This window comes from Theropithecus gelada, chromosome 10 (genome assembly GCF_003255815.1).
Source record: "Theropithecus gelada isolate Dixy chromosome 10, Tgel_1.0, whole genome shotgun sequence".
Lineage (NCBI taxonomy): Eukaryota > Metazoa > Chordata > Mammalia > Primates > Cercopithecidae > Theropithecus > Theropithecus gelada.
In genome coordinates this window covers 328,291-356,120 of record NC_037678.1, presented here as the reverse complement: position 1 = coordinate 356,120, position 27,830 = coordinate 328,291, and the positions used below count along the sequence as shown (strand labels likewise).

Genomic DNA, 27,830 nt, shown 5'->3' with positions numbered 1-27,830 from the left:
GATTAGAGCTGAGAGACAGGTATGGGGCGAGGAGAGTGGGGAGTCATCTTCTGGGTCAGGACAGGAATCCCAGAGTAGCAGCAGTGAGCCAGGAGAGTCTCATAGAGTTTGGGATAAATCAGTAGTAGGTAAGTGCAGAACCGAGCAAACAGCAAGAGGACTGTGAACTTGGGGGAGACGTCCATAAGTAAGCAGAGATGCCCGAGTGAGCAGTCCGCTCAGCTGTAGGCAGAGATGCCCGAGTGAGCAGTCTGCTCAGCTGTAGGCAGAGATGCCCCGAGTGAGCAGTCCGCTCAGCTGTAGGCAGAGATGCCCTGAGTGAACAGTCCGCTCAGCTGTAGGCAGAGATGCCCCGAGTGAGCAGTCCGCTCAGCTGTAGGCAGTACATGCAGGATATCCCTTAAATTACCCTGTAACTTCGGAGGGAGGGAAAGGGAGAGGGAAGTTGGATGGTGGGAAAGCTTTGCCTTCCATTGTAGGAAGTTAATTCATAATGTCTAAAATTGATGAACGAAAAAGAAATGTATGTATGTATTATTTAGAAACATGGAGGTTAACATTGGAGAAAACTGCTGAAAGAGTCCAGTCGTTGCCTCTGAGGAGCGTGACTTGGGAAGGGGGGAGCCTTTCCTTACCAGCCCTGTCAGCTCTCTGAGTTTTCCTCTGAGTCATCAACCCTGTCTTCTGTCTTGAGTTTTCTAAGCACATGCACGTATCACTTGTATAAAAAACATTGAAGTCAGATGTGGTGGCTCACGCTGGTAATCCCAGCACTTTGGGAGGCTGAGGTGGGAGGATCACTTGAGCCCAGGAGTTGAAGACCAGCTTGGGCAATGTAGTGAGACCCCATCTCTTTTTTTTTTTTGAGACGGAGTCTCACTCTGCCGTCCAGGCTGGAGTGCGGTGGCACGATCTCGGCTCACTGCAACCTCTGCATCCCAGGTTCAAGCGATTCTCCTGCCTCAGCCTCACAAGTAGCTGGGATTACAGACACGCATCACCATGCCCAGCTAATTTTTTGTATTTTTAGTAGAGACGGGGTTTCACCATTTTGGCCAGACTGGTCTCGAATTCCCGACCTCAGGTGATCCACCTGCCTCAGCCTCCCAAAGCGCTGAGATTACAGGCGTGAGCCACTGCACCCGGCCCCCATCTCTATTTTTATTAAAAAAAAAATTTTTTTTTGGAAACATATTAAGGCTTTTTTTTCCGGGAACAGTCTCTTTCTGTCAACCATGCTGGAGTGCAGTGGTGCAATCTTGGCTCACTGCAACCTCCGCCTCCTGGTTCAAGCAGTTCTCCTGCCTCAGCCTCCTGAGTAGCTGGGACGACAGGTGCACATCACCGTGCCTGGGTAATTTTTTGTATTTTTAGAAGAGACGGGGTTACCATGTTGGCCAGGCTGGTCTTGAACTCTTGAGCTCAGGCAGTCTGCCTGCTTCAGTCTCCCAAAGTGCTAGGATAGTGCTAGGATTACAGAAGACACTTTTTTTGAGGCTAGTCCAAGTGCAGCAGTATTTACACCTAATTGGTCACAACCGGTTAAGATTTCTTTCTTCCTTCTCCAGTCTGTCTGCGTCACATGACTAGCATTGTAAAAAAAATGAAACAAAAAACACCTTTTTTAAGAAATGGAATAGGACAGATGGATGGATGGATGGAGTGAGTGGTAGCTGAAGGAAGAAGAAAGGTCAAGATTATTTTTCAGTGATGGGGAAGATCCAGGCGTGGTGACACATGCTTGTGGTCCCAGCTGCTTGGGAGGCTGAGGTGGGAGTTGAGATCCAGGAGTCTGGGGACTCGTGTGTGCTGTGATCATGCCTGTGAAGAGTAAGTGCACTCCAGCCTGCGTGACACAGCGGGACTATCATCTCTCTAAAAAATAAACAAAGATGGAGAAGATATAAGTATGCGTGTAGACCAGGATTCGGCAGTCTGTATCTGTGAAAAGTCAGAGAGTAAATACTTTAGGCTTTGCAGGCCGTAAGGTCTCTGTTGGAAGGACTCAAGTTGTAGCATGAAACCAGCTACAGAAAATAGTAAACAAATGGATGTGGCTACATTCCAAGAATGTAGCAGCGCCTGTGCTTCTGAGACTCTGCTATCCCTGCCTCGGTGGCACTGCCAGGTTAAACACCTCCTCCCGCAACCTGTTAGCCTTGGAGGTCAGGGTTCTGCAGACCTGGCAGGACACCTCCATGACCACAGGCTGAATTATGGGAGGACTCTCCTTGAAAGTGGATAATTTGCCTGAGCTGTCCATGCTCAAGAGAAGCTGTACTTGGTTTGAGTGGTTTGGGATCAGGTAGCAGCCACTGACCCTGGTTAATTAAAGCCAGGGACTGCTCCAGGCAGGTGAGGCCCACATGCTGCCTCTTCTGAGGCCTGACGTGCAGCTCCCCTACCTCTATGAAGCAGCCCTTGGCTGAAAAACCACTGTGGCCGTAAGACGGCTGGTCACCTTCCAGAGTCAGAGTGCTGCCTGCCCAGGCCACAGCAGAGGGTGCCACCCCGGGGCTGGAGGTAGCAGCAGTCACATGGTCAGCCCTAGAGCCTGTGGGTGCTCCTGGTCTCTTCGTGAGCTCTTGTCCGAGATCTGGATTATTTGAGAAATAAGACAGAAGAGCCAGTAAGAGACACCAAGCTGTCGCTTTCATTACTCATAAAGCAGTGTCATTTGTAACTCTGAGCTGTGGGCTTCCTGATTCCTGATTGCAGAATTAGAACTGCTCACCCAGTGGGAAGCAGCAGTGGGTAACAACAGGCCCCCAGGAAGCACCCCCACCCCAGAGAGACTTGCTGCACTCGGCAGAACTGAAAGAAAGACGGCATCTCCACTAAAGGAAACACTGGGAGGAAGGGAACTTCACCGTAGCAGTTCATGGGCCACTGTCCATCCCCTCCACATCCACTGTCCAACTGTCCATCCCCTCCACATCCACTGCCCACCTCCTGTGATGGCTTCTTCCTTTTCTTTGGTTGACTTCCTGTGGTAAATTGTACTCTGTTAAAACAGCTTCCTGAGACGGAGTTCGTGGGCAGTGATGTTTAGGTCATCGAGCCTGCGTGTTTGAGACCCTCTGATTAGAAGTTCAGACTGGGCATCACCCCCTGGGCTTCGGGAGCCTCTGTGTTGTCCTCTAGTCTCACAAGTCTGATGTAACAAGCTCCCAGCTCACGTGTGTCACCTGTTTTCTCCTCTCTGAGGGCATTTAGGTTATTTTCTAAGACCTGTTATTCCTGAATTTCCCAATAATGTGGAATTATTCTCTGAGTCAGGACCGAGGATCCCAGAACAGCATCATTGAGCCAAGAGAGTTTCATGAAAGTCAGAGCTTGGGAGAATTTAGTAATAGATAAGTACAAAATCAAGCCAACAGAGCAATGAGAAAAACTAACTCTAAGGGAAGAGTTTTATAAGTAAGCAGATATACCCCAAGTAAACAAATCAGCTCAGCAGTAGACAATATGTGCATATTCACACTGAGGTCCACAGTGGATATCCATTTCCTTCATGTGTCGTGCTGGGCTCCCTGAACCGTTTTAGTCTGTACATTTATGACGTTAGCTGAGGGAAATTTCTCATATTATTTCTTTGATATTTTCCCTCTTTTCTCTTTCTGGGACTTCTAATCAGGTGTTAGATCACTCAAATTAATGCTTTCCTTATTTTTGCTTTTAATGTTTTGTACTTTGCCTTTTTGGCCTACATCTGAGAGATTTCTTCATCTTTTAAGTTCTCGTCCTTTTATTGACTTTTCAAAGTTCTACCATTATTTTGTGTTTGTGTTTTAGACATGAGGTCTTGCTACGTTGCCCAGTCTGGACTCAAACTCCTGGGCTCAGGTGATCCTCCCATCTCAGCCTCCCAAGCAGTTGGAACCACAGGCACTCGCCACCATGCTTAACATCTGTCATATTTTTTAATCTTTTTTTTTTTTTTTCCTGAGATAGAGTGTCTCACTCTCTTGCCCAGGCTGGAGTGCAGTGGCACAATCTCGGCTCACTGCAAGCTCCGCCTCCCGGGTTCATGCCATTCTCCTGCCTCAGCCTCCCAAGTAGCTGGGACGACAGGCGCCTGCCACCACACCCAGCTAATTTTTGCTTTTGTTTTTGTTTTTTTTTTTTGAGACGGAGTCTCGCTCTGTCGCCCGGGCTGGAGTGCAGTGGCCGGATCTCAGCTCACTGCAAGCTCCGCCTCCCGGGTTTACACCATTCTCCTGCCTCAGCCTCCCGAGTAGCTGTGACTACAGACGCCCGCCACCTCGCCCGGCTAGTTTTTTGTATTTTTTAGTAGAGACGGGGTTTCACCGTGTTAGCCAGGATGGTCTCGATCTCCTGACCTCGTGATCCGCCCGCCTCGGCCTCCCAAAGTGCTGGGATTACAGGCGTGAGCCACCGCGATTGGCCCATATTTTTAATTTCTAAGAGCTGTTTCTTATTCTCAGATATTTTAATAAAAGCTTCCAGTTCTTATTCATGTATACACAGTCTCAGTGTGTCATCTCTGAGAACGTTATAGTTTAAAAGAGTTTCCTTCTGTTCTCTACACTCGCTGTCCTCTGCGTGCCTCGTCTTCTGTTCTCTACACTCACTCTCCTCCTTGTCACTCGCTCTCCTCTGCCTTGGTTTCTGCTTGGTCAGCACCGTGCTGCTTTCCTGAGTGGGGCCCTAAATCCTGCACAGAGTTTGGGATCTGCCTGGGGCTTACTCACCACAAACTTAGAGGCCACTAGTTGACTTTTCTCTTTGTCTCATTATTTTTCCCAGAAAAGAATCCTAGCTCCCCACTGTGGGGCATGGACCTGTTAGTATCAGGAGCTGAGTTGGGGAGAGGGTTGGGGGCACCCCAGTGTTGTTTTTTTTTTTTTCCAAGTCCCCTATTTCTGGATGGTGTCTGATCACCCTGCGGCTGTGCCTGTCGTCCCTGGCCCACCGATCCCAGGAGGCCATAAGGGAGGGACATGTCCCACTGCCCTGGCCTGTGAGTTTTCAGCCCACCCTGCCCTTGCTGACCGCCAAATCAATGTCCAGGCCTCTCTGGAGTTCTGTGGCCTGAATTCTCATCTCTAGTTGGTGCCCCTTCTGTGGGCTCCTGAAGCTCAGCCTTCCCTGTGCCAAGGCCGTCTTCACGTGGCCGGCTGGTTCGGGCCTCCGGGCCTGGTTTGTCGTTTCTGCCTCTCTTTTCTTGTCTTTTTAATTCTTCGTGTTGTTTGAGATGGAGTTTCAGAGGGAATATCAACAAGCCTGTGTGCTCCATATGCTGTGGAATTTCTGTACCTTGTGTAAGTTTTTTTTTTTTTTTTTTTTGAGACGGAGTCTCGCTCTGTCACCCAGGCTGGAGTGCAGTGGCCGGATCTCAGCTCGCTGCAAGCTCCGCCTCCCGGGTTCACGCCATTCTCCTGCCTCAGCCTCCCGAGTAGCTGGGACTACAGGCGCCCGCCGCCACGCCCGGCTAAGTTTTTGTATTTTTAGTAGAGATGGGGTTTCACCGTGTTAGCCAGGATGGTCTCGATCTCCTGACCTCGTGATCCACCCGTCTCGGCCTCCCAAAGTGCTGGGATTACAGGCTTGAGCCACCGCGCCCGGCCCCTTGTGTAAGTTTTTAAACTACTAGAGCAGCACCTGTTATTTGAAGAATAATTGTAAAATGTTGATAAAGGAAAAAAGGAGAAAATCTTAGTCCCTCCATCTAGAGAATCAGCGTCTTCTAGCTTGGTTTGTGCCATGTGTGCATACGTTTGTCCGTGTGTAGACAAGATGAGTTTGGAGCTGGGCTGGGTGGCTCACGCCTGTAATCCCAGCACTTCGGGAGGCCGAGGCAGGCAGATCACTTGAAGTTAGGAGTTCGAGACCAGCCTGACCAACATGGTGAAACCCCGTCTCTACCAAAAATACAAAAGTTAGCCGAGCATGGTAGTGCCTGTCTGTAATCCCAGCTATGCAGGAGGCTGAGACAGGACGTGAACCCGGGAGGCAGAGGTTGCAGTGAGCTGAGATAGCACCATTGCACTCCAGCCTTGGTAACAGAGCAAGACTCCATCTCAAAAAAAAAAAAAAAAAATCAATTTGTTCCCTATAGTATTGAGATACTTCTTCAAGGAATGATTTGGACGTTTCTCTGCTTCCTCACTTTTGATCTTCCTCCTCACCCCATGGGATGTGACTTATTCCCCCTGCCCAGCACACCGGTCTTAGTGTTAGAGATCTGGTAGACCTGGGGCCTCGCTGTGGCCTTTGAGGCTGCCAGCCCGGCCCTCCTCTCCTGCTCTCTGGTCCTTCTGCCCTGAGGGGCCGTGTGTTGTCCACTGTGCCAGGTACTTGTTGGCCAGCCCCTATGACATCCCACAAGGTGGGTACTGCCTGCCTTAATTAACAGACAAGGAAACTAAAGGCCAGAAAGGTCGGCTAGTGAGGGGATGAGCCCAGGCCTGCCCCAGCCCCCCTGCGCCCACCTCTCAGGCCCCCTATCTGCCCACACATCCAGCCTGCAGCGCCCCTGTGCCCTGATGCCCTACTCCATCAGGCCCCAACCAGGTCCTGTCTCCCCAACCCACGCCTGCTGGGCCACTCTTTGACCCTCTACGTTCCACCTGCCCTTACAGACGCTGTTCTTCAGAGCTCTAAAAGTGGCACTTTCTTGTCTGGGCTGATGAGGAACACCCACCCCGCAGCCAGCCGAGGTCATTGCGTTTCTTCCCCTTCCACACTTGGTCGGCCGCCAGGCCTGGCCAGCTGTTTCCTATAGAGTCTCTCAAACCCAAACCCCTCTAGCCAGTCACAGCGACCACCTTGGCTTAGGTCCAGTGCTAAGGCTGCCTCTGCACCTGGCACCAGCCACATGTTGGCAAGAGAAGGAAGGTCATAGCAGCTGACCTTGAGCACACACTTGCTGTGCGACAGGCATGGGCAGGCACTGTCACCTGCACGTTATTTTTTTATTTTTTTATTTGGAAACAGTCTTGCTCTGTCACCCAGACTGGAGTACAGTGGCACCATCTCATCTCACTACAACCTCCTCCTCCCAGGTTCAAGTGATTCTCCTGCCTCAGCCTCCCAAGTAGCTGGGACTACAGGCGTGCACCACCACACCTGGCTAATTTTTGTATTTTTAGTAGAGATGGGGTTTCACCATGTTGGCCAGGATGGTGTCGATCTCCTGACCTCAGGTGATCCACCTGCCTCGGCCTCTCAAAGTGCTGGGATTACAGGTGTGAACCACCGCACCTGGCATTGGTTTTGTTTTTTTTTTTTAAGTCAGGGTCTTACTCTGCCACCCAGGCTGGAGTGCAGTGGTGTGTTCTTAGCTCACTGCAAACTCTGCCTCCCGGGCTCAAGCCATCCTGCCACCTCAGTCTCCCCTGTAGCTGGGACCACAGGCACGCGCTGCCTCGCCTGGCTAATTTTTCCTTTCTTTTCTTTTTCTTTTTTTGGAGAGACAGGGTTTCACCATGTTGCCCAGGCTGGTCTCCCACTCCTGAGCTCAGGTGATCCACCCGCCTCGGCCTCCCAAAGTCCTGGGATTACAGATGTGAGCCACTGTGCCTGTCCTCACCTGCACGTTCAGATGGGAAAACCGAGACACAGAGGACAGGTCACTTCCTGGTGTCGGGACAGGCCCGTTCTGAGACAGCCATTCCTACGGGATGCTCCCACTGGGTTCCTGCCTGCTGGGCCCTGTGCTTCTCTCCAGCATTCCCAGAGGCAGGATCACCTGCCAGGCCTTGCTGTGGGGGCTGCTGTTGAGGGCTGTGTGGGCTGTGGGGTGTGCCTTTCCTAGGGCGATGGCCATCACCCACCTCTGTCTACCAGGTGCAAAAGAGGGAGCACAGTGATGTCATCATGGGATCATATGCACTGGGCTATGGATTGTTTTGTATCTGGTCATTTTAATCAGATGAAAAGTGCATTATTCACAGGTGTTGGTATTTCCTAGTCATAAAGTTCTTGCACAGTGCCTCGTCCCTCACACTGCTTCCCGAGTGCATAGTGCCTCGTCCCTCGTGCTGCTTCCTGACCTGCTGAGGGGGTGTGTCTCCCGTCTGGGGATGGATTGGGTCTGTGTTTGTTGATGGAAGAGTCACGGCTTAGAGGGAGAGGAGAGGCTCAGTGGAGGGGAAGATGGAAATGGTCACAGACGTGTCCTCACAGAAACAGTGTGATTAGACAGGAGGTGAGAGACCTGGCAGGTGAGTGTGAAGGCCTGGAGAGAGGAGAAGCCAGGAGACTGAGAAAAGTTATTTAAAGAATGGGAGTAGGGTCAGAAAATGTCAGATATCAGCATATAGGGCATGAGGAGCATAGAAGGTATGTTAAAAAACTTCTAGCTGGTCACAGGTAGTCACGTTTTTATTCTGTTCTGAGGTCTATAGTTTTTATCACGTGGGTCTGCTTCCTAAGAAACAGACTATGTAAGCAGCTTCCTAAGAGTTGGAGAAGTCTAATTTCACCTCCAGTGCTTGGACTGTGCCCTTTTAGATATCCAAACACAGCCTGTGAGCTTCTGACTTGTGATGTGCCACAGATCAGCGACCGCCTCGGTGGGGACGAGAGCCTGCTGAGCCTCCTGTATGACTTCCTGGACCATGAGCCGCCTCTCAATCCTCTGCTCGCCAGTTTTTTCAGCAAGACCATTGGCAATCTCATTGCAAGAAAAACTGAACAGGTAAATGTGCAAAGCCCATGTAATTTGGGGCACTGTCATGGTGGATATTGACGTGTCCTGCTGTGGGCCTGGCTGTGTGACTCGTCCTCAGGCCGTGGGAACAGCATTTGTGACTCTTCTGTGCAACACGTGGAGCAGTGGGGGTTTTGTCCGTCTGAGAACTGGAATTTGAAGGAGTGTTTCTGGCCGGGTGTGGTGGCTCACGCCTGTAATCCCAGCACTTTGGGAGGCCGAGCTGGGCAGATCACTTGAGGTTAGGAGTTCAAGACCAGCCTGGCCAACATGACAAAACCCTGTCTCTACTAAAAATACAAAAATTAGCCGAGCGTGGTGGTGTGCATCTGTAATCCCAGCTACTTGGGAAGCTGAGGCAGGAGAATTGCTTGAACCTGGGAGGCAGAGGTTGCAGTGAGCTGAGATCGTACCACTGTACTCCAGACTGGGCGACAGAGTGAGACTCTGTCCCCCCCCAAAAAAAAAGGAGGTTGTAACTGGCTCTGGAATAAGCACCACTTCCCACCATCCCTGGGAGCTGCATGGGGCCCCAAAGTAGGCCATCTTGTGCTGTCACCTACCAGGTGGAGGTATGAGGTCCTGGGGCTTCATGGCAAGACGTTGGACATCCACCTTCTCAGGTCTGCAGCTTTGTCTGTGTGGGTGGCGTGTCTGTCTGTCCAGAGCATTTATTCTTTCAAAACAAAGGTAACTTCTCACATTAGACTTCTGCAAAAGCAGTTAGTGAATTCATCTCAGCCAGCTGTAGCGGGGTCTTCCTGGAGTCCATCCTTGCTCCTGCCTCACATGTGACCTGACCCGGGCTTCTGCCCCTCCAGGCTGTGGACACACAGGTAGAGAGGGGTGGTGGCCCCTGTGCCTGCACCCCGTGGTCCGCCTTGCCCAGTCTTCTTCCTGTGTCATGCCCCACCTGCCCGTCCCCGATAAGAGTATTTTAAAACAAATCCTAGACACCAGATTATTTCTTATATAAAGATTTCAGTATGTGTGTATATTTATTTATTTTTGAGACAGGGTCTCACTCTGCCCAGGCTGGAGTCCACTGGCTGCATCACAGCCCACTGCAGTCTCAATCTCCTCAAGCTCAGGGGATCCTCCCACCTCGGCGTCCTGAGTAGCTGGGACTACAGGCACGTACCACCACACCTGGCTAATTTTTTAAAATGTTTTTTGTAGAGATGGGGTTTCCGCATGTTACCCAGGCTGATCTCGAACTCCTGGGCTCAAGTGATCTGCCTGCCCAGGCCTCCCAAAGTTCTGGGACTACAAGTGTGAGCCACGATGCCCAGCTATGTATCTCTAAAATAAAGACTTTTTTCTTTTAAATATAATCAGAATTTTATGATCACACTCCAAAAATAGTAACCATAATTGTTTCATACCATCAAACATTCAGTCAGGGCACAAACCGTTATCTCACATCTGCTTTGAGCTCTGAGAAAGTGCAGCCCCAGGAAGGCCGCGGTTCACCTTGACGACATTCAGTGTGCATGTGAGTGTATAGTGGAATGCCGTTTTCCCTTGTGCCATAAATCTGAGAGTTGCAAGGGCCCCCAGGGGACTGCCTCACCTCAGCTCCTTCTGAAGCTGTGTGTAAGTGAAGGGCACCAGCAGCAGTGGGTGGTGCTGGGTGGGAGGCTGCTGGCAGAATGGGAGTGGGAGTGGGAGTGGGAGTGGAGTCGGCGGGGAGCTGTGGCGTGGGCCGGGGGTTGTCGAGGCTGTGGGGTGGTAGTAGAAGTTGTAAAAACCTTGACAACCTGGCCCTTGCAGCCCAGTGACTAGATGCATGTATCTCGTAATTTGCCATAAGCTGATCTTATTCCTCTGCCACTTTCAGATATTTTCTTAATAATTTTACTACTTCATATAATATTTTTCTCCCATTCCCTTACCCAGTACTTAAGGTGTTAAAGTAATATGAACTGAACTGTTACAATTTTATTCTATTGGCCGGGCGCAGTGGCTCACGCATGTAATCCCAGCACTTTGGGAGGCCGAGGCAAGCGAATCACCTGAGGTTGGGAGTTTGAGACCAGCCTGACCAACGTGGAGAAACCCCGTCTCTACTAAAAATACAAAATTAGCCGGGCGTGGTGGTGCATGCCTGTAATCCCAGCTACTCAGGAGGCTGAGGCAGGAGAATCGCTTGAACCCGGGAGGCAGAGGTTGTGGTGAGCCAAGATCGCGCCCCTGCACTCCGCCTGGGCAACAAGAGCGAAACTTTCTATCACCCAGCAGCTGGTTTGTTCTCAGGGCCAGCCGTAAGTCAGGGATGCCACGAGCCTTCCTCCTGTGTTTCCTGAAACTGTGGGAGTAGCCCAGGGGCGGGGCTTCCGGGAGACGACCCTCCGCATTTTCCCCGCCCTTCGTTACGAATTCTTTTTTTTTTTTTTTTGAGGCGGAGTCTCACTCTGTCGCCCAGGCTGGAGTGCAGTGGCCAGATCTCAGCTCACTGCAAGCTCCGCCTCCTGGGTTTACGCCATTCTCCTGCCTCAGCCTCCCGAGTAGCTGGGACTACAGGCGCCCGCCACCTCGCCCGGCTAGTTTTTTGTATTTTTAGTAGAGACGGGGTTCCACCGTGTTAGCCAGGATGGTCTTGATCTCCTGACCTCGTGATCCACCCGTCTCGGCCTCCCAAAGTGCTGGGATTACAGGCTTGAGCCACCGCGCCCGGCACGAATTCTTTCAACTGTCTACAAATTAGAGAAAATATTTCATGAACCCCCATGTCTCTGTCAGTCAGATTCCAGGTCATTTGTTCATGGCTAATCACATTTCTTCTGTATCTCTTTGTTTTTCTTCAAGATTGTTTTTATGATTCTTTGCCTTTTGATTATTATTATTAATTTTCTTTTTTTTTTTGAGGCAGAGTCTTGCTCTGTCGCCAGGCTGGAGTGCAGTGGTGCAATCTCAGCTCACCACAACCTCCACCTCCCGGGCTCAAGCGATTCTTCTGCCTCAGCCTCCCCAGTAGCTGGGTCTACAGGCGTGCGCCCCCACGCCCAACTAATTTTTGTATTTTTAGTAAAGATGGGGTTTCACCATGTTGGCCAGGATGATCTCAATCTCTTGACCTCGTGATCTGCCCACCTTGGCCTCCCAAAATGCTGGGATTACAGATGTGAGCCACCGCACCTGGCCAGTGATGATGATGATGATTTTTGAGATGGAGTTTTGCTCTGTTGCCCAGCCTGGAGTGCAATGGCATGACCTCAGCTCACTGCAACCTCTGCCTCCGGGGTTCAAGCAATTCTCCTGCCTCCGTCTCCTGAGTAGCTGGGATTACAGGCGCCCGCCACCACACTGGGGTAATTTTTGTATTTTTAGTAGAGACAGAGTTTCATCATGTTTGCCAGACTGGTCCTGAACTCCTGACCTCAGGTGATCCGTCTGCTTCGGCCTCCCAAAGTGCTGGATTATAGGCGTGAGCCACCGCACATGGCCTGTTTTGTTTTTTGTTTTTATTTTTTTCTTTTCTATTTTTTATTTTTTTCTTTTTCTTGATTGTTTTAGAATCAGCACATTTTAGAATGAGTTTGCAGTTTCTACATTCTCCCTCTCCATACCCTGTCCCCCCAAAGGTAAACCTACTGAAATTTTGATGAGGTTTGCGTTGGCTGTAGTTGGGTCTGGCAAAGTGTGAACAGGCCAAAAGCAGCCACTGATGGTGTGAGCGAGGCAGCCACTGATGGTGCGAGCAAGGCAGCCACGGAGGGTGCGAGCGAGGCAGCCACGGAGGGTGTGAGTGAGGCCTTACTGTAGCACAGCAACTTCTATTTCACACCATAGCAGCACAGCCGGTAGCTCAGGCTGCTTTGATTTCTCAGAAATACACTGCAGTTCTCTGTCTGGCAGTCTTGAGCATCTTTCACTGGATTTATTCTTAGGTATTTGATATCTTTGTATTATTCTAAGTGGTTTTTTTTTTTTTTTTTTTTGAGACAGTCTTGCTCTGTCATCCAGGCTAGAGTACAATGGTGCGATCTTGGCTCACTGCAACCTCCGCCTCCTGGGTTCAAGCGATTCTTGTGATTCTCGTGCCTCAGCCTCCCTCCTGCCTGGGGGATAGAGTGAGATTCTGTCTCCAACAAAAGATAAAAGAACCTCTATTTTTCTCAAGCTTATAATGATCAATGTATCATACTCATATACATCAATATTCTAGTTGTGATATTATGCTGATGTTTTAGAAAATGTCACCATTGGAAGAAACATGTCAAAGCATACAAGGATTTTGTTTTTGTTTGAGGCAAAGTCTCCCTTTTGTCTCCCAGGCTGGAGTGTAGGGGCACAATCTCAGCTCACTGCAGCCTCCGCCCCCGGGTTCAAGTGATTCTTCTGCCTCAGCCTCCCAAGTAACTGGGATTACAGGTGCCCATCACCACGCCTGGCTAATTTTTGTATTTTTAGTAGAGACGGGGTTTCACCATGTTGGCCAGGCGGTCTTGAACTCCTGACCTCAGGTGATCCACCTACCTGGGCCTCCCAAAGTGCTGGGATTACAGGCATGAGCCCCTACCCCCGGCCTTTAAATGGTATCTTTTTAATTGAAATTTTGATTGAGATTATTGTATTTGCATGAGGTTGTATGAAATAATATGAAGAAAATCCTTGGCCAAGAGCAGTGGCTCACTCCTCCCAACGCTTTGGGAGGCCAAGGTGAGTGGATCACTTGAGCCCATGAGTTTGAGAGCAGCTGGCCAACATGCCAAAAGCCTGTCTCTACTAAAAATATAAAAATTAGCTGGGTGTGATGGCACATGCCTGTAATCCCAGCTACTTGGCGGGGCTAAGACAGGAGAATCACTTGAACCTGAAGGCAGAGGTTGCAGTGAGCCGAGATCGCGCCACTGCACTCCAGCCTAGGTGACAGAGCGAGACTCCGTGTCAAAAAAAAAAAAAAAAAAAAGAAAAAAGAAAGGCCGGGCACGGTGGCTCACGCCTGTAATCCCAGCACTTTGGGAGGCCGAGGCAGGTGGATCACGAGGTCAGGAGATCGAGACCATCCTGGCTAACATGGTGAAACCCCGTCTCTAGTAAAAATAAAAAAATTAGCCAGGCGCAGTGGCGGGCGCCTGTAGTCCCAGCTACGTGGGAGGCTGAGGCAGGAGAATGGCGTGAACCTGGGAGGCGGAGCTTGCAGTGAGCTGAGATCGCACCACTGCACTCCAGCCTGGCTGACAGAGCGAGACTCCGTCTCAAAAAAAAAAAAAATCCTTGTATGCTCTGACATGTTTCCTCCAGTGGTGACATTTTCTAAAACACTAGTAGAATATCACAACTAGAATATTGATGTAAATATGTGAATATGATCCATTGATCATTACGGGCTCAAAAAAATAGAGGTTCTTTTTTCTTTTTTGGAGATAGAATCTCACTCTGTCCCCCAGGCTGGAGTGCAGTGGTGCGATCTTGGCCCATTGCAACCTCTGCTTCCTAGGTTCAAGCAATTCTCATGCCTCAGCCTCCCGAGTAGCTGGGATTAACAGGCACCCACCACCACATCTGGCTAATTTTTACATTGTTAGTAGAGACCACGTTGGCCAGGCTGGTCTTGAATTCCTGAGATCAAGTGATCCGCCTGCCTTGACCTCCCGCAAGTGCCATGATTACAGGCGTGAGCCACCACGCCCAGCCTAGGGTTATTTTTTCTTAAATGTTTGGAAGAATTTATTGGTAAGGCCGTTAAACCTTCTCTGTATAGAGAGCCTATTAATTATAGATTTTGTGCAGTTTTATTATGTTCTGGAATTGATTTTGTTTCTTGTCAGTTTAGATAAGTACTTTTTTTAAGGAAGTTTCTTTTCTAAATTTACAAAAACTGGCATAAAATTGTTTCTGTTAATTTCTCGTAGTACATCAGGTGTGGTGGCTCCTGCGTGTTATCACAGCATTTTGGGAGGCTGAGGTGGGAGGATCACTTGAGCTCAGAAGATGGAGGCTGCAGTGAGCTATGATCGCACCACTGCACTCCAGCCTGGGCGACAGAGTGAGACCCTGTCTCAAAAAAAAAAGAAAAAAAAAACTACAAACCTCTCATCATAGTTTTTATTTCTGTAGGATCTTTAGTGATGTCCCTTGTTTCATTCTTGATATTGTTATTTGCATCTTCTGTTTTGTCCTTAGTCTTTCTAGAAGTTTAATCATCCTTTTCGAAGAGCCATCTTCCTCTCCTCCTCCCCTGCCCCCTCCTTCCCCTCCTCTTCCTTCTTCCCCTTCTCTTTTCCCACCGATCCTTTTCCTACTCTCCCTCCTCATCGCAGCACTGGGGAGTGAGGCTGAGGCCCTGCAGCCAGGTGGGCCTTCTCTGTGTTCCCATTGTTTCCAGTGGAGGGCTGGCTCTACCCCAGCCCCCAGCCCAGTAGCCTGGACATAGCAGACACTTACCTCTGTAGGCTGAGTTGAGCTGAATTTGCAGCAAGCCCAGCCTTCAACTCTCCACTGTTACCTCAGATCCACCATCTGAGCAGCTCACTGCGTCTGTGATGGGTGCTGTGCCTCCCCGTGGCCTCACGCTTAGCTGTCTACACTTCGTTGGTACTGGTCATCAGCCAGCCACAGAAGGCCTCTTTTTCTTTTCTAAAACCTCAGTCTTCTTTCCCCTTCAGCTGCTCACTGGTTTTGGTCAGCAGCTGGCATCTTGTGCACTCTGTGCTCCCTGGGTGTGTGTTCTAGGCCTGGGGCTGCCAGCGATGGCCATCAGCTCAGCTCAGCTCTGTCTACACCATTCGTTTCTATTGGAAAAACCCAAACCAGTAGGTATTGAATGGCAGCTTCTCACGCAGCCTGTGGTGCCCCGCCTGGGACAGCTGTGTCCTGTCAGTGCAGAGCCACAGCTGTCCCTGTGCAGCGGCCTCCCCCTACCAGGCCCTCACATACACCACTGCCTGGTAGAATTCTCTGCCTGTCCCTTGAGAGAGCTTTCTTACAATCTTGTCTGGGTCTTTCCGTTATTTCTGCTTGATATAATTAACAGTTCAACTTTCCCATGAGAGTTTCTGAAGGAGGAATCTCATGGTTGTCAGGGTCAGCCCTGCCTGCCTCTCAGGTGTGTGTGATTTCAGGTGATTACATTTTTGAAGAAGAAGGACAAGTTCATCAGCCTGGTGTTGAAGCACATCGGCACCTCAGCGCTTATGGACCTGCTGCTGCGCCTGGTCAGCTGTGTGGAGCCAGCCGGGCTCCGGCAGGAAGTCCTGCATGTGAGTCTGGGAGTCCCCCCAGTTCCCGAGGGCAGTGGTGCTGCAGGAAGCCAGCTGGTTAAGTGCAGGAGCTCACAGCACCAGGGCGCCCGGCCCTCATCTCTTCACCCAGCGTGCACTTCTCCATGGGGCTGTTAGGGGTTCTTGTCAAGGATTGTGGCCTGCACCTTTCCCACTGTTCTGACTCAACTTCCTCAGAAGCGTGGAGCAGAGAGGTCCCTTCTCTCTGCAGTCTCCAGCCTCCTGCTCTGTGAAGAGGCTGAAATGGACTTATCTTGCCTGCCTCCTTTTCCCCTGCCAGCGCCCACCCCTGTGGCATAGAGCAGGAGGTCAGTGAAGTGCTGGCCCTGCGTCCAGGCCTGTGCCTGCCAGGAGAGCCCTGGTGGACAGCAGTTACCTGCAGAGCCCCATTGTTTACCCTGGAGTGTGCATGCGTCTGTTCTGATGGTGTTTAGTCAGTGAGAGCAGGTGCTATAGTTCCCGAAAAGAGGAGGATGCCCCCCAGAGAAGTCCGGGAAATCCATGCCGCACAAACTTCCACTCACTGTTTGGCCAGCTTTGTTTATGGTGAGATTTAAAATAGAGTAGAGGCCGGGCGCGGTGGCTCTCACCCGTCATCCCAGCACTTTGGGAGGCGGAGGTGGGCGGGTCATGAGGTCAGGAGATGGAGACCATCCTGGCTAATATGGTGAAACCCCGTCTCTAAAAATACAAAAAATAGCCAGGTGTGGTGGTGGCCCCTGTAGTCCCAGCTACTCGGGAGGCTGAGGCAGGAGAATGGTGTGAACCTGGGAGGCGGAGCTTGCAGTGAGCCGAGATCGCACCACTGCACTCCAGCCTGGGTGACAGAGCAAGACTCCTTCTCAAAAAAAAAATAAATAAATAAAATAGAGTAAACTGTGAGGCCCTCTGCCTGTTTCCCAACTCCTAGAATCTGGACTCATCCAGGTGGTCACTCTCACTCTGAGGTTAGTAATGCTTCCTCAGGGAGCAGCTTCTCACTGGGCATGACCGACCATCACCCACCTTTACACAGTGGACGCAGGGAATGACCGACCATCACCCACCTTTACACAGTGGACGCAGGGAATGACTGACCGTCACCCACCTTTGCACAGTGGATGCAGGGAATGACTGACCGTCACCCACCTTTGCACAGTGGACACAGGATCAGTACTAGCTGTGGTCATAGCCGTTAGTGGGAAGCCTGCAGAACTGTACATCAGGCAGCCTTTTAGCTGCTTTACTTGATTCACTTCACAAAGTAGCCACGTGGGGACAGGTCATCCCATTCTGGGGTAAGGAATTTAGGCACAGGGCACAGCAGTGCGGTGTGGGAGCCAGATGTGGCCCAGACCTGCCGGACCCCGACACTCACACTGGGCCCCCGTTGCCCATGAGCTTGACCCCACAGTGTTCCTGTGGCCTTGCCAGGGTGGATTTACTCTTCCTCATCCTGGGAAGGCCCCAGTGCTGCAGGGAACAGCTGAGGCTTCTCTGGCTTCAGCATCCAGCAGGTTCCTGAGCTGTGGCCCGTGTGGCTCATTTGCACCCTGGTCCTTAGAGAGAAATCCTGAAGACAGAGCTTACATGTGCACCATTAGGACAGAGGGATGGTGGTCACCCCTTATTATCTTTTCAGCTACTTCCAGGACCTCCCAAAACTCAGTCATTGTGTGTTATTTGTGTTCTTTCTGGGTCTGGGACGTGTCAGGCAGAGTCTATTCTAGAAAACGGGTGCAGTGCTGCGCTGAAGGGGAAAGGTTCCTGCTGTTTACTTAGACGTGAGCAGCGACACTGAAAGGCCTCTTTTTCTCTTTCAGTGGCTGAATGAAGAGAAAGTCATCCAGAGGCTTGTGGAGTTGATCCACCCGAGCCAGGATGAAGATGTGAGTGTGCTGCTTACCAAGCTTCGTGCATGCTAGCCCAGGCCTGTGGCTGCTGGGCCATCTACTGCTGCAGGCCAAGGGAGCGAGGGAGGGGCAAGTCATCCCTCTCCTAAGATGAGGATCTGTTGGGTACTTTTCTCTCTTTAATCAAGCACTGACTTCTAGGCTGTTTTTTTTTGGGTTTTTTTGTTTTGTTTTTTTTTTGAGGTGGAGTTTCGCTCTTGTTGCCCAGGCTAGAGTGCAATGAGGCAATCTTGGCTCACTGCAGCCTCCGCCTCTCGGGTTCAAGCGATTCTCCTGCTCACCCAGGCAGGTAAGCCACCACACCTGGCCTCTAGGCTGTTTTCTTGTTGTTTAAATAGAGATGACGTCTCACTACATTGCTCAGGCTGTTCTCAAACACCTGGCCTCAAGTGATCCTCCTACCTCAGCCTCCTAAAGTGCCGTGGTTACAGGAGTGAGCCACCATGCCTGGCCTAGGCTTTTTTTCCTTAACTGAAAAATAATATATGTGTATGATAAAAACAATTCTAGGACGGGCGCGGTGGCTCATGCCTGTAATTCCAGCACTTTGGGAGGCTGAGGCAGGCTGATCACTTGAGGTCATGAGTTTTGAGACCAGCCTGGCCAACATGGCGAAACCCTGTCTCTACTAAAAATTAGCCAGGCGTGGTGGAGGGTGCCTATAATCCTAGCCACTCAGGAGGCTGAGGCACGAGAATCACTCAAACCCGGGAAGGGGAGCTTGCAGTGAGTTGAGATCGCACCGCTGCACTCCAGCCTGGGCGACAGCGAGATTCTGTCTCAACAAACAAACAAACAAAAGAACAATTCTAATAGAATTGTATTGGTCGTCTGCGACTGAATAGCAAATTACCCTGAAATGTAGTTGCTTATGGCAAGTATTTTTACCTGTAGCAGTATCAGTTTCTGTGGATCAGGCATCTGAATGTGGCTTAGTGGCTCTTCTGCTCATTCTCTCACAAAGTGCAGTCATCTCAGAGCTCCCCTGGGGTAGAGGCCAGCTCCATGGTCACAGATGGCTTGGCAGCATACAGTTCCTCAGGGCTGTGGGCCGAGGCCACCCTCGTCATTGTACCACGTGGGCCTCTCCACAGGGCAGCACACGACGTGGAGCTGAGCTTTCCCCTCACTCTTACTGTATTTGGCTCTTTAGAGCTGGGTGGCTGGGTCCAGCCCACACTAAAAGAGATGGGGGCTATAGGGGCATGAACTCCAGGAGCGGATTGTTAGGGGCCCCCTAGAAGCCACCCACCCTGGAAGCACCTAAGGTGACAGTGGGGCTCCCTGTGGTGATGCCTGTTCAGAGTTTGGGGTACATCCCAGCAGACCTTTTCCTAGCATTACACGTGTCTATCTGTACATACAACCACGCGTCCTTGGCAAATTGGAAAACAGTGGTGCTGACTCGTGTCTGAGGCCTTCACCGCTGCCTGGCCAATCACCCTGCTTCGTTCTCCGTTAGCCCACAGGGCTGATCAGACAGATGGGAGAGGCCACGCTGGCGTCTGTAGGAAGCGAGGAGGCCACCCTGCCTGAGAACCAGAGTCCACCCATGCATGTGGGTGTTGTGGACTGATGGCCTGTCCTGGGTCCCAAAGGCAGAGCTCAGGGCTAATCTGGCTGCTTGCTTTTCTCCCTAAAACACTCCTGTGAGTGTTTGCCCCTCGTCTTCCCGCAGCGTGTGAGCCAGTGCTGCAAGGAGTCAGGTTGTTTCTCTCTGAATCACATTTGTCTTCCCTAGAGAACAACCCCGGCATTGTCAGCAGGGGCAGGTTCCCGTCAGGGATTGTGTGTTAATGTTTCCCTAGAAAAGTTGAGTCCTCTGTTTTCTTGGTAGCAACTTCCCTATTTTCATCAGCTTACAGGACTCATTCTGAATAACAGCAGCTACTTATTACCACATTTAAAATACAGTATCAATAACGTGGCCACATATTCAGTATATTTCAAAACGTGGATCACAGGTATAGCCCAGTATCTGCATTGCATATCTGACCATTATTAGCCCTGTTTTGAATTCCTAAAGATAGTTCAATGCAGCTTAAAAAAAAGAAAAATCTAACCAGATCTACATTTTGATGACAGAAAAGGCATACTCGAGGTTCTTTGAAATGAAGCTGTTGTCTGGAATCTTTGTAGAAAACTGGTTTAGAGAAAGTCCCACATCCTTTTTTTTTTTGGAGACGGAGTCTCGCTCTGTCGCCCAGGCTGGAGTACAGTGGCGCGATCTCGGCTCACTGCAGGCTCCACCTCCCGGGTTCACGCCATTCTCCTGCCTCAGCCTCCCGAGTAGCTGGGACTACAGGCGCCGCCACCATGCCCGGCTAATTTTTTGTATTTTTAGTAGAGATGGTGTTTCACTGTGTTAGCCAGGATGGTCTTGATCTCCTGACCTGATGATCCGCCCGCCTCGGCCTCCCAAAGTGCTGGGATTACAGGCCAGAGCCATTACGCCCGGACAAAAGTCCCACATCTTTAAAAAAAAAAAAAAAAAAGAAAGAAAAAGAATTTAACATCACAATGGTATTGAATAACAACAGAAGTCTAGCATCTGCCAGAGAAGCAGCAGGACTCGTGCCCTGTGTGCCTACCAGGGCTGGTCCTGCTGTTTCTTCTCCATACTGAGGGGCTCTGTGTTTCCCTTGTCTTTTCAGAGGCAGTCAAATGCTTCTCAGACTCTCTGTGACATAGTTAGGCTGGGCAGAGACCAGGGCAGTCAGCTGCAAGAGGCTCTGGAGCCAGACCCCCTCCTCACAGCGCTGGAGTCGTGAGTGCTGGTGGGCCGTGGTGCTGGTGGGCCTCCCTTTCTGGGTCATGGGGACATCGCTGAGCCTCGCTCTGAGCACCGGGACATGCTGCCACCTCCTCTGATTCACATTCGAATGAACCCCAGGTTCAGAGCCCGTGTTAACTGGGGGCCTATTTCCAGAGGGAGGGGTCTTCAGAGGAGTCACCTGGCGGGTCTAGAGAGTGGGCCAGCAGCAGCAGGAGTGTCCTGAGAACCCTGGCGCCTGGCCTTGAGCCTGAGCAGGTTTAGGGTTTTGCTGGGGTCCTCCACGGGGAGCAAGGAGCATCCTTGCATCCTTTGTGTGTGTGTCTGCTCTGCCAGGCAGTGACCTCTGTGTGTGTCTCTTGTGTGTGTGTCTGATCTGCCAGGCAGTGACCTCTGTGTGTGTCCAGCAGGCAGGACTGTGTGGAGCAGCTTCTGAAGAACATGTTTGATGGAGACCGGACGGAGAGTTGCCTCGTCAGCGGGACTCAGGTGTTACTCACCTTGCTGGAAACCAGGCGGGTTGGGTGAGTCTCATGAGGAGAAATTGTATGGAGCTGAACTTGGTGCTTCGGTGACTGGCAGCCCACATGAGCAGTCTGGATTATGTCATTTGTGTTTTTAATTTTTGATTATGCAAGTAATAACACAGATAGATTTCCCTTGTTGAAGGCTTGACTTTATGGCTGCGGCCAAGTCCCCTTGGACGCTCATCATCACTGGTGCTTCCTCTCCAGCCTGAAGCTGCTCGTCGTGGCCAGTTGGCGATGCATATGTCGACATGTGTGGAACAGGTGTGGTTGGCAGGTTTTCCCCAAGGACTGTTGTGACAAGTCCCCACAGCTCCTGTGTGTGTGTGTGTGTGTGTGTGTGTGTGGCAGGGTTTCCACTGCGACGCACAGTTATATATACATGTGTTTATCTCCCAGGCAGACACTGGCCCTCACAGGGTGGGGCTGTGGCATTAGCACTTGGTTCCCAGGCGACTGTCCTCCATTGCACTTTCTCGTTCATCAGGTGTCATTTCTGTACCCACTGTGCACTAACACAGGCCCAAGGAGTCAGAGAACTGAGACACAGCCCCTTCCCTTTAATTGCTCCCATCTGGCACAGGAGGCCAGTGTGCGGACAGCCAGGGTGATGCAGAGTGGCGAGTGCCGTAGACATGCACCCTGTGCCTCAGGGCTCACAAGAAGGGACCCACATGGGGCTGGTGGGTGGAGCCTCGCAGTCAGGGACGTTTTCCCTGAGAGGCCGCATCTGGCAGAGACCACCTGGGATGAGGCAGTGAGGGGGTCCCAGTGTGGACACAAGCATGGGGCAATATGTGGCAGAGGAGAGTGGAGCTTGCTTGGAGGAGCTCCTTTGCTGTGACCCCACACCGCTATCCTCAGTTGCAGCTGTTGGAGGCCTGTTGAGGCACGACAGTGAATAGGCAGAGACAGAGGAGTCAGCAGCAGAAGTGAGTTCAGGTGAAAGTTGAATTTGTTTGAGGATATAGGTGCTGGGGACCCTTCTCTGACCCCAGGTAGAAATTTCAGGAAGTGTTTGAAACTGTTTCTCTGGATCACAGTGTGGCCTAGAAGGCCCTCAGGTCACAGAAGGCTGGGCACTGCCAAAGCCTTTCAAGCAGTTGAAACTCCGAGGAGGACGCCCATCAGGCGCAAATGGAAAGACAGTCGAGTGGAGAGTCTGTGAGGGAGGCATTGGGACAGGGGGGTGTGGTTGGCCTGCCAGATGCCCAGGAGATCCTATAGTGTGTGTCTCGAAAGGGCCATATCAGTGTTCTCTGGGCACTTCCCCTCCTGGCCTGCCCCTGGCCCTTGAACCCCATCTGTGGATTCAGGTTCCCCACATGCCAGCGGGAACCTGATACCTCCAGGACATTTCCGTCGTCTCCATTCCATCACATGCAACGATGTCTAACTCTCCCAAGGTGACTGTAGCTCCCTTATTTCCGCATTCTGGGGAGAACGTAATTCAGCCCCCAACACTGATAGCCTGTGCTTTTTTAAAGTGAAAGAAAAAGGAACAGTAAGAAAATGACAAGAAATTGACTTAACCTTGGTAGTGAGGTTGTTAGGGCTGTCTCTGTCTCTGTCTCTCTCGTACTACCTAATACTTATTTGTTAGTTTATTAACCAAAAATAGTGTTAAAATGTTATCGTTTTTCTCTAGTTAGGCAAGTAGAATATTGATATTTTAATCTTCATAAATCCAGGAAAGCTGAGCCACTTCTGAGGCCCAGGCTCAACCCTCTATGTGATGGAGGGGACTGTGTAAAAACCAGGAAAACAGAGATAAGCCAGCTGTTTCTCTTTGATTCTTGTGCTGCTGCTGCTGATGATTTTCAGATGGTGTCTTGCTCTGTCACCCGGGTGGGAGTGCGGTGCCACGATCGTATCTCAGTGCGGCCTCAGAGTCCTGAGCTCAAGCCATCCTCCCGCCTGTCCCTTGCAAAGTGCTGGGATTATAGGTGTGAGCCACTGCACCTCGCTCTCTGAGTTTTGAAATTATTTTGCTTATTACTTTAAAAAATATATGATTATGTATTATTTTTACAACTGGAAAGAGTGTTTAAATAAATATCTCAGACTTGCTTGAAAACACCACAGGGGCTGGGCATGGTGGCTCACACTTGTAATCCCAGCACTTTGGGAGGCAAGGCGGGCGATCACCTGAGGTCAGGTGATCGAGACCAGCCTGGCCAACATGGCGAAACCCTGTCTGTACTAAAAATACAAAAATTAGCCGGGTGTGGTGGTCTGTGCCTGTGGTGGTCCATGCCTGTAGTCCCAGCTACTCGGGAGGCTGAGGCAGGAGAATCACTTGAACCCAAGAGGTGGAGGTTGCAGTGAACTGAGATCACATCATTGCACTCCAGCCTGGGCGACCAAGTGAGACTCCGGCTAAAAGAAAAAAAAGAAGGTCCACACAGGAACAGTGTGAAAGATACAGGGATAGCAGTGAAGGTTTTCAAAGCAGGAGGACAGAGCAGCACCCCACCGGTGCTGGGGGCAGTGAGTCCTGTGTCACTTGCCCTGCCTCCATGTTCTCGGATGTCACAAGCAATCATCTTCCTGAAGGTCTTTAGTGCCTTTCTCTTCTACCTGTACCAGTCACCAGATCACGTGTGGAGACCTTGGGTAGCTGCACTCCTCTAGGATTTATTTTTGGGAAGTTAAAGAGGGCTCTTTCTGGAAGAAGAGGATGCACTGAGTTGCTGGTGAGGTTGGACAGGGCCCTGGTGTCCCCGGTCTCCATCTGCTTTCCTCATCCACAGGACAGAGGGCTTGGTGGACTCCTTTTCTCAGGGACTGGAAAGGTCATACACTGTCAGCAGCAGTGTACTACACGGCATCGAGCCTCGGCTGAAGGACTTCCACCAGCTCCTGCTCAACCCCCCCAAGGTAAATGGCCGTGGCGACTGCTGAGTGCCTTTGAAGGCGTCGCAGGGGAGGTTGATTTGCAGGGAGGAGAACCCACAGCCTGTCCCATAGGAAGCAGAGTGTGGAGTGAATGTGTTCTAAGACAGCCGTTCCCACACCCCTACTTGAGAAGCACCGGGTAGGTGCCAAAACACATTTTCAGGACTGCTCTCCCAGATCTGCAAATGCTCTTCTCTGCCTCTGCAGCTGACCCGGAGGTCACCACAGGCCTGGCCTCCAAGTTGGGGGCACCTAGCTAAGGGATGCTGGGCTCCTGAGAGAGGGGACCAGGGGGTGGCAGGGGAGGCCCCTTGCCCCACTCAGCAGCACTGGGCAGTGCGTGGGTCATGTTGAGGAGGGTGAAGCACACAAAGGCTCCTCCCGGCTCAGACTGCCAGCCAGGCGACTGCCCATCCCGTCTCACCCTCCCCAGACACAACGCCCCCCACCCCGCGCTGCGTAGTGCCCTCCTGACCTACAGCTCAGTTCCTCTCACTCGCCACCTTGGTAAGATCCACCTGCCCCCCTAGCGAGCCCTGTGGGGGCTGGGATTCTGTTTTGTCAGCTGGAGCGTTCAGTGAAGAGAAGGCAGATGCATTATACTGAGTGTAGGGGATCAGGAAAGACCTGTGGCCCATCTGAGGAGGCATTTCCGTCCGTCTCCCCAAAGTGTGTTCATGGGACACTTGTTAACTTGGTGTTCTGAGGTTGTGTCCGCAGAGGCAGCCCCACTGGGCATCCTCAGCGAGGCATCATGCCAAGGGCTCTGGCCTCAGACTGGTGCCGCTGGCCCCATCTTGGACATCTCACCCGCTGAGGTGCACGGCTCTCTGGCCCCACAGGCTCAGACTGGAGTGCCCGTGAGCCATCCTGGGAGCACTCTTCTGAGGCCCTGAGGGGAGCAGCAGCCTCTTCACCCCACTGATCCCTTCATTTCTTCTGGCAGACAGCCTTCCCTGAGGAACCCCCACCATGTACCTCACCACCCTAAGCTGGGTCCCAGCGTGGACCTCCACCATGCACCTCACCACCCTAGGCGAGGTCCCGGCGTGGACCCCCACCATGCACCTCACTGCCCTAGGCGGGGTCCCGGCGTGGACCCCCACCATGCACCTCACCGCCCTAGGCGGGGTCCCGGCATGGAGTGGTGGGCATGAGCCCAGAGACTCCAGCAGTGGCCTCATTGCTCACAGGGCCTAACTGGGTGGTGCCTTCTGTGGTTGCAGAAGAAAGCGATCCTGACCACCATTGGTGTGCTGGAGGAGCCCCTGGGGAATGCCCGTCTGCATGGCGCCCGCCTCATGGCAGCACTGCTGCACACAAACACACCCAGCATCAACCAGGAGCTCTGCCGGCTCAACACCATGGACTTACTGCTGGTAAGTGGGCCCCTCAGCCACGCTGCGTGTCTGTGAGCGTGCCGGGCCCGGCCTGTGGACTCGTCGGGAGCCGCAGAGTGGGGCCCCAGCATTTGGACAAAGCTCTGCCAAGGGGAGGTTCCAGTCCCAAGTCCCAAGGCTGGACCACAGGTGGGGCACAGAGCAACAGTGAGGTGTGTCTCAGCTGCAGGCTCACGGGAAGTGACAAGTCTACTGTAGAATTTGCCCTGAAAGCAGAAGGCGGATTTCTAGCCCTGTTTGACATGTCTACCTCCTTTGTCATGTTCTGACTGAACAACGTAGAACTTACACGGTGGTTATTAAGTCTAAAATGTGCTAAAAGAGAAGCTTCCGTCTTCCACAATAGAAGGTCAACCTGGCAGTTTTTGTCAAAGCCAGCGGGCAGTGCTTCTCCATCCTGCAGATGGCCTGCATGATGCTGCAAGTGTCTGGGGAGAGGAAAGGGCAGGCGGTGCTGGCGGGCAGTGCCAGTGAGCAGCCCTGGCTGTGGGCAGCAGGCTCCTCTGCAGAGAGCACAGGGCTGCTCCCCTGAGGGCGAGGGGCACTGCCCTAGTGGGTCCTGTTGGCAGACACAGCCCCCCTCTTCTGCCTGGCTCTGGGGCTCTGCTGGAATCTCCCTGCAATCTTAGTCCCAGGAGGAGCCGGCCTCAGAACTGGGCTGGAAGTGCTGTCTGGCTCAGAAGTTCTGTCAGCATGTAGAAGTTCTGGGGCACTGCTTTGGCTGTGAGATCCCAGGCTGCTTCAGGGAAGCAATTTCAAAAGACCTACTTTCCTTTTCCCTCTTCTTTTTTTTTTTTTTTTGACACAGTCTTGCTCTCCCGCCAGGCTGGAGTGCAGTGGCGCGACCTCGGCTCACTGCAATCTCTGCTTCCTGGGTTCAAGCGATTTTCCTGCCTCAGCCTCCCGATTAGCTGGGATCACAGGCACGCGCCACCACGCCCAGCTAATTTTTTTTGCATTTTTGGTAGAGACGGGGTTTCACCATGTTGGCCAGGATGGTCTCAAACTCCTGACCTCATGATCCACCCGCCTTGGCCTCCCAAAGTGCTGGGATTCCAGGCGTGAGCCACTGTGCCCGGCCCCTTCTTCCTCTTTAAAAGAATTCTCTCTTCCACTTTCTTCCTGTCTTTTATATTTACTGTGGTAAAATATCATAACATGAACTTGGCTGTTTTAACTATTTTAAGGTGTGTAACTCAGTGCATTCACCATCTTGTACAGCCATTGCCATTATCCATATCTAGGAGTTTTTCATTTTTCCAAACAGAAACTCTCTCTCTGTTAAACACTAACTCCCCATTCTTTCTCCCCCTCCACAGCCTCTGTCAAACCACCTTTCTCTTTGTCTCTGACTTTGACTATTCTAGGTACAGTTTATGAGTGGAATCGTAAAGTATTATCTTTTTGTGACTGACTGATTTCACTTAGCATTATGTGCCCAAAGCTCATTCAGTATTGTAGTGTACGTCCAAATTTCCTTCCTTTTTAAGGTTGAATAATTACTGTGTGGGGGCCCACGTTCTGTCCGTGCATCCACCAGTGGACAGCTGGGTCGCTTCCAGCCTTGGCTGTTGAGAATAAGGCTGCTGTGTATGTGGGTGTGCAAATACGTGTTTGAGTCCTTCCTTTCAGTTCTTTTGGCTAAATACCTACGAGGCCAGGTCATGTGACAATTCCATGGTTAATTTTTGAGGCCAGACCTTTCCACACTGGCTGCACCATTTTATCCTCCTGTCAGCAAAGGCTCCCCTTTCTCCACATCCTCACCCTCATCCCGCCGACACTTGTCTTCCTTCTTCTGAGGTGCGTGTGGAACGGTGTCTCCGTGTGGCTGGTGCTCGTCATCTGATGTGCGTGTGGAACGGTGTCTCCGTGTGGTGCTTGTGGAACGGTGTCTCCATGTGGTGCGTGTGGAACGGTATCTCCGTGTGGTGTGTGTGGAACGGTGTCTCTGTGTGGTGTGTGTGGAACGGTGTCTCTGTGTGGCTGATGCTCACATCTCTGATGTGGATGTGAAACGGTGTCTCCGTGTGGCGCGTGTGGAACGGTGTCTCCGTGTGGCTGATGCTCGTCATCTGATGTGCGTGTGGAACGGTGTCTCCGTGTGGTGCTTGTGGAACGGTGTCTCCATGTGGTGCGTGTGGAACGGTATCTCCGTGTGGTGTGTGTGGAACGGTGTCTCTGTGTGGTGTGTGTGGAACGGTGTCTCTGTGTGGTGTGTGTGGAACGGTGTCTCTGTGTGGCTGATGCTCACATCTCTGATGTGGATGTGAAACGGTGTCTCCGTGTGGCGCGTGTGGAACGGTGTCTCCGTGTGGCTGATGCTCGTCATCTGATGTGCGTGTGGAACGGTGTCTCTGTGTGGTGCGTGTGGAACGGTGTCTCCGTGTGGTGCGTGTGGAGCGGTATTTCTGTGTGGCTGATGCTCGTCATCTGA

The 27,830-nt window shown here is 51.5% G+C and overlaps 1 protein-coding gene and 1 long non-coding RNA gene across 14 annotated transcripts in view; both read left to right on the top strand.

Moving 5' to 3' along the window:
- PPP6R2 (protein phosphatase 6 regulatory subunit 2) overlaps positions 1-27,830 on the top strand; it is a 70,442-nt gene that overhangs the window by 24,806 nt on the left and 17,806 nt on the right. For 8 of the 13 annotated variants that reach the window (XM_025398550.1, XM_025398546.1, XM_025398544.1 and 5 more), the window contains 7 exons: positions 8,479-8,665; positions 15,745-15,882; positions 17,706-17,771; positions 20,450-20,562; positions 20,979-21,092; positions 23,849-23,975; positions 25,220-25,372. In XM_025398550.1, coding sequence (XP_025254335.1) covers positions 8,479-8,665; positions 15,745-15,882; positions 17,706-17,771; positions 20,450-20,562; positions 20,979-21,092; positions 23,849-23,975; positions 25,220-25,372 — 898 coding nt within the window. Of the gene's footprint in view, positions 1-8,478; positions 8,666-15,744; positions 15,883-17,705; positions 17,772-20,449; positions 20,563-20,975; positions 21,093-23,848; positions 23,976-25,219; positions 25,373-27,830 lie in introns of all 13 variants that reach the window. The other 5 variants (XM_025398552.1, XM_025398551.1, XM_025398545.1 and 2 more) reach the window with 3 other exon arrangements.
- On the top strand, positions 4,744-5,669 carry LOC112632685. The gene is made up of 2 exons (XR_003121431.1): positions 4,744-5,289; positions 5,603-5,669. It is a non-coding gene; the product is annotated as an uncharacterized LOC112632685 (long non-coding RNA).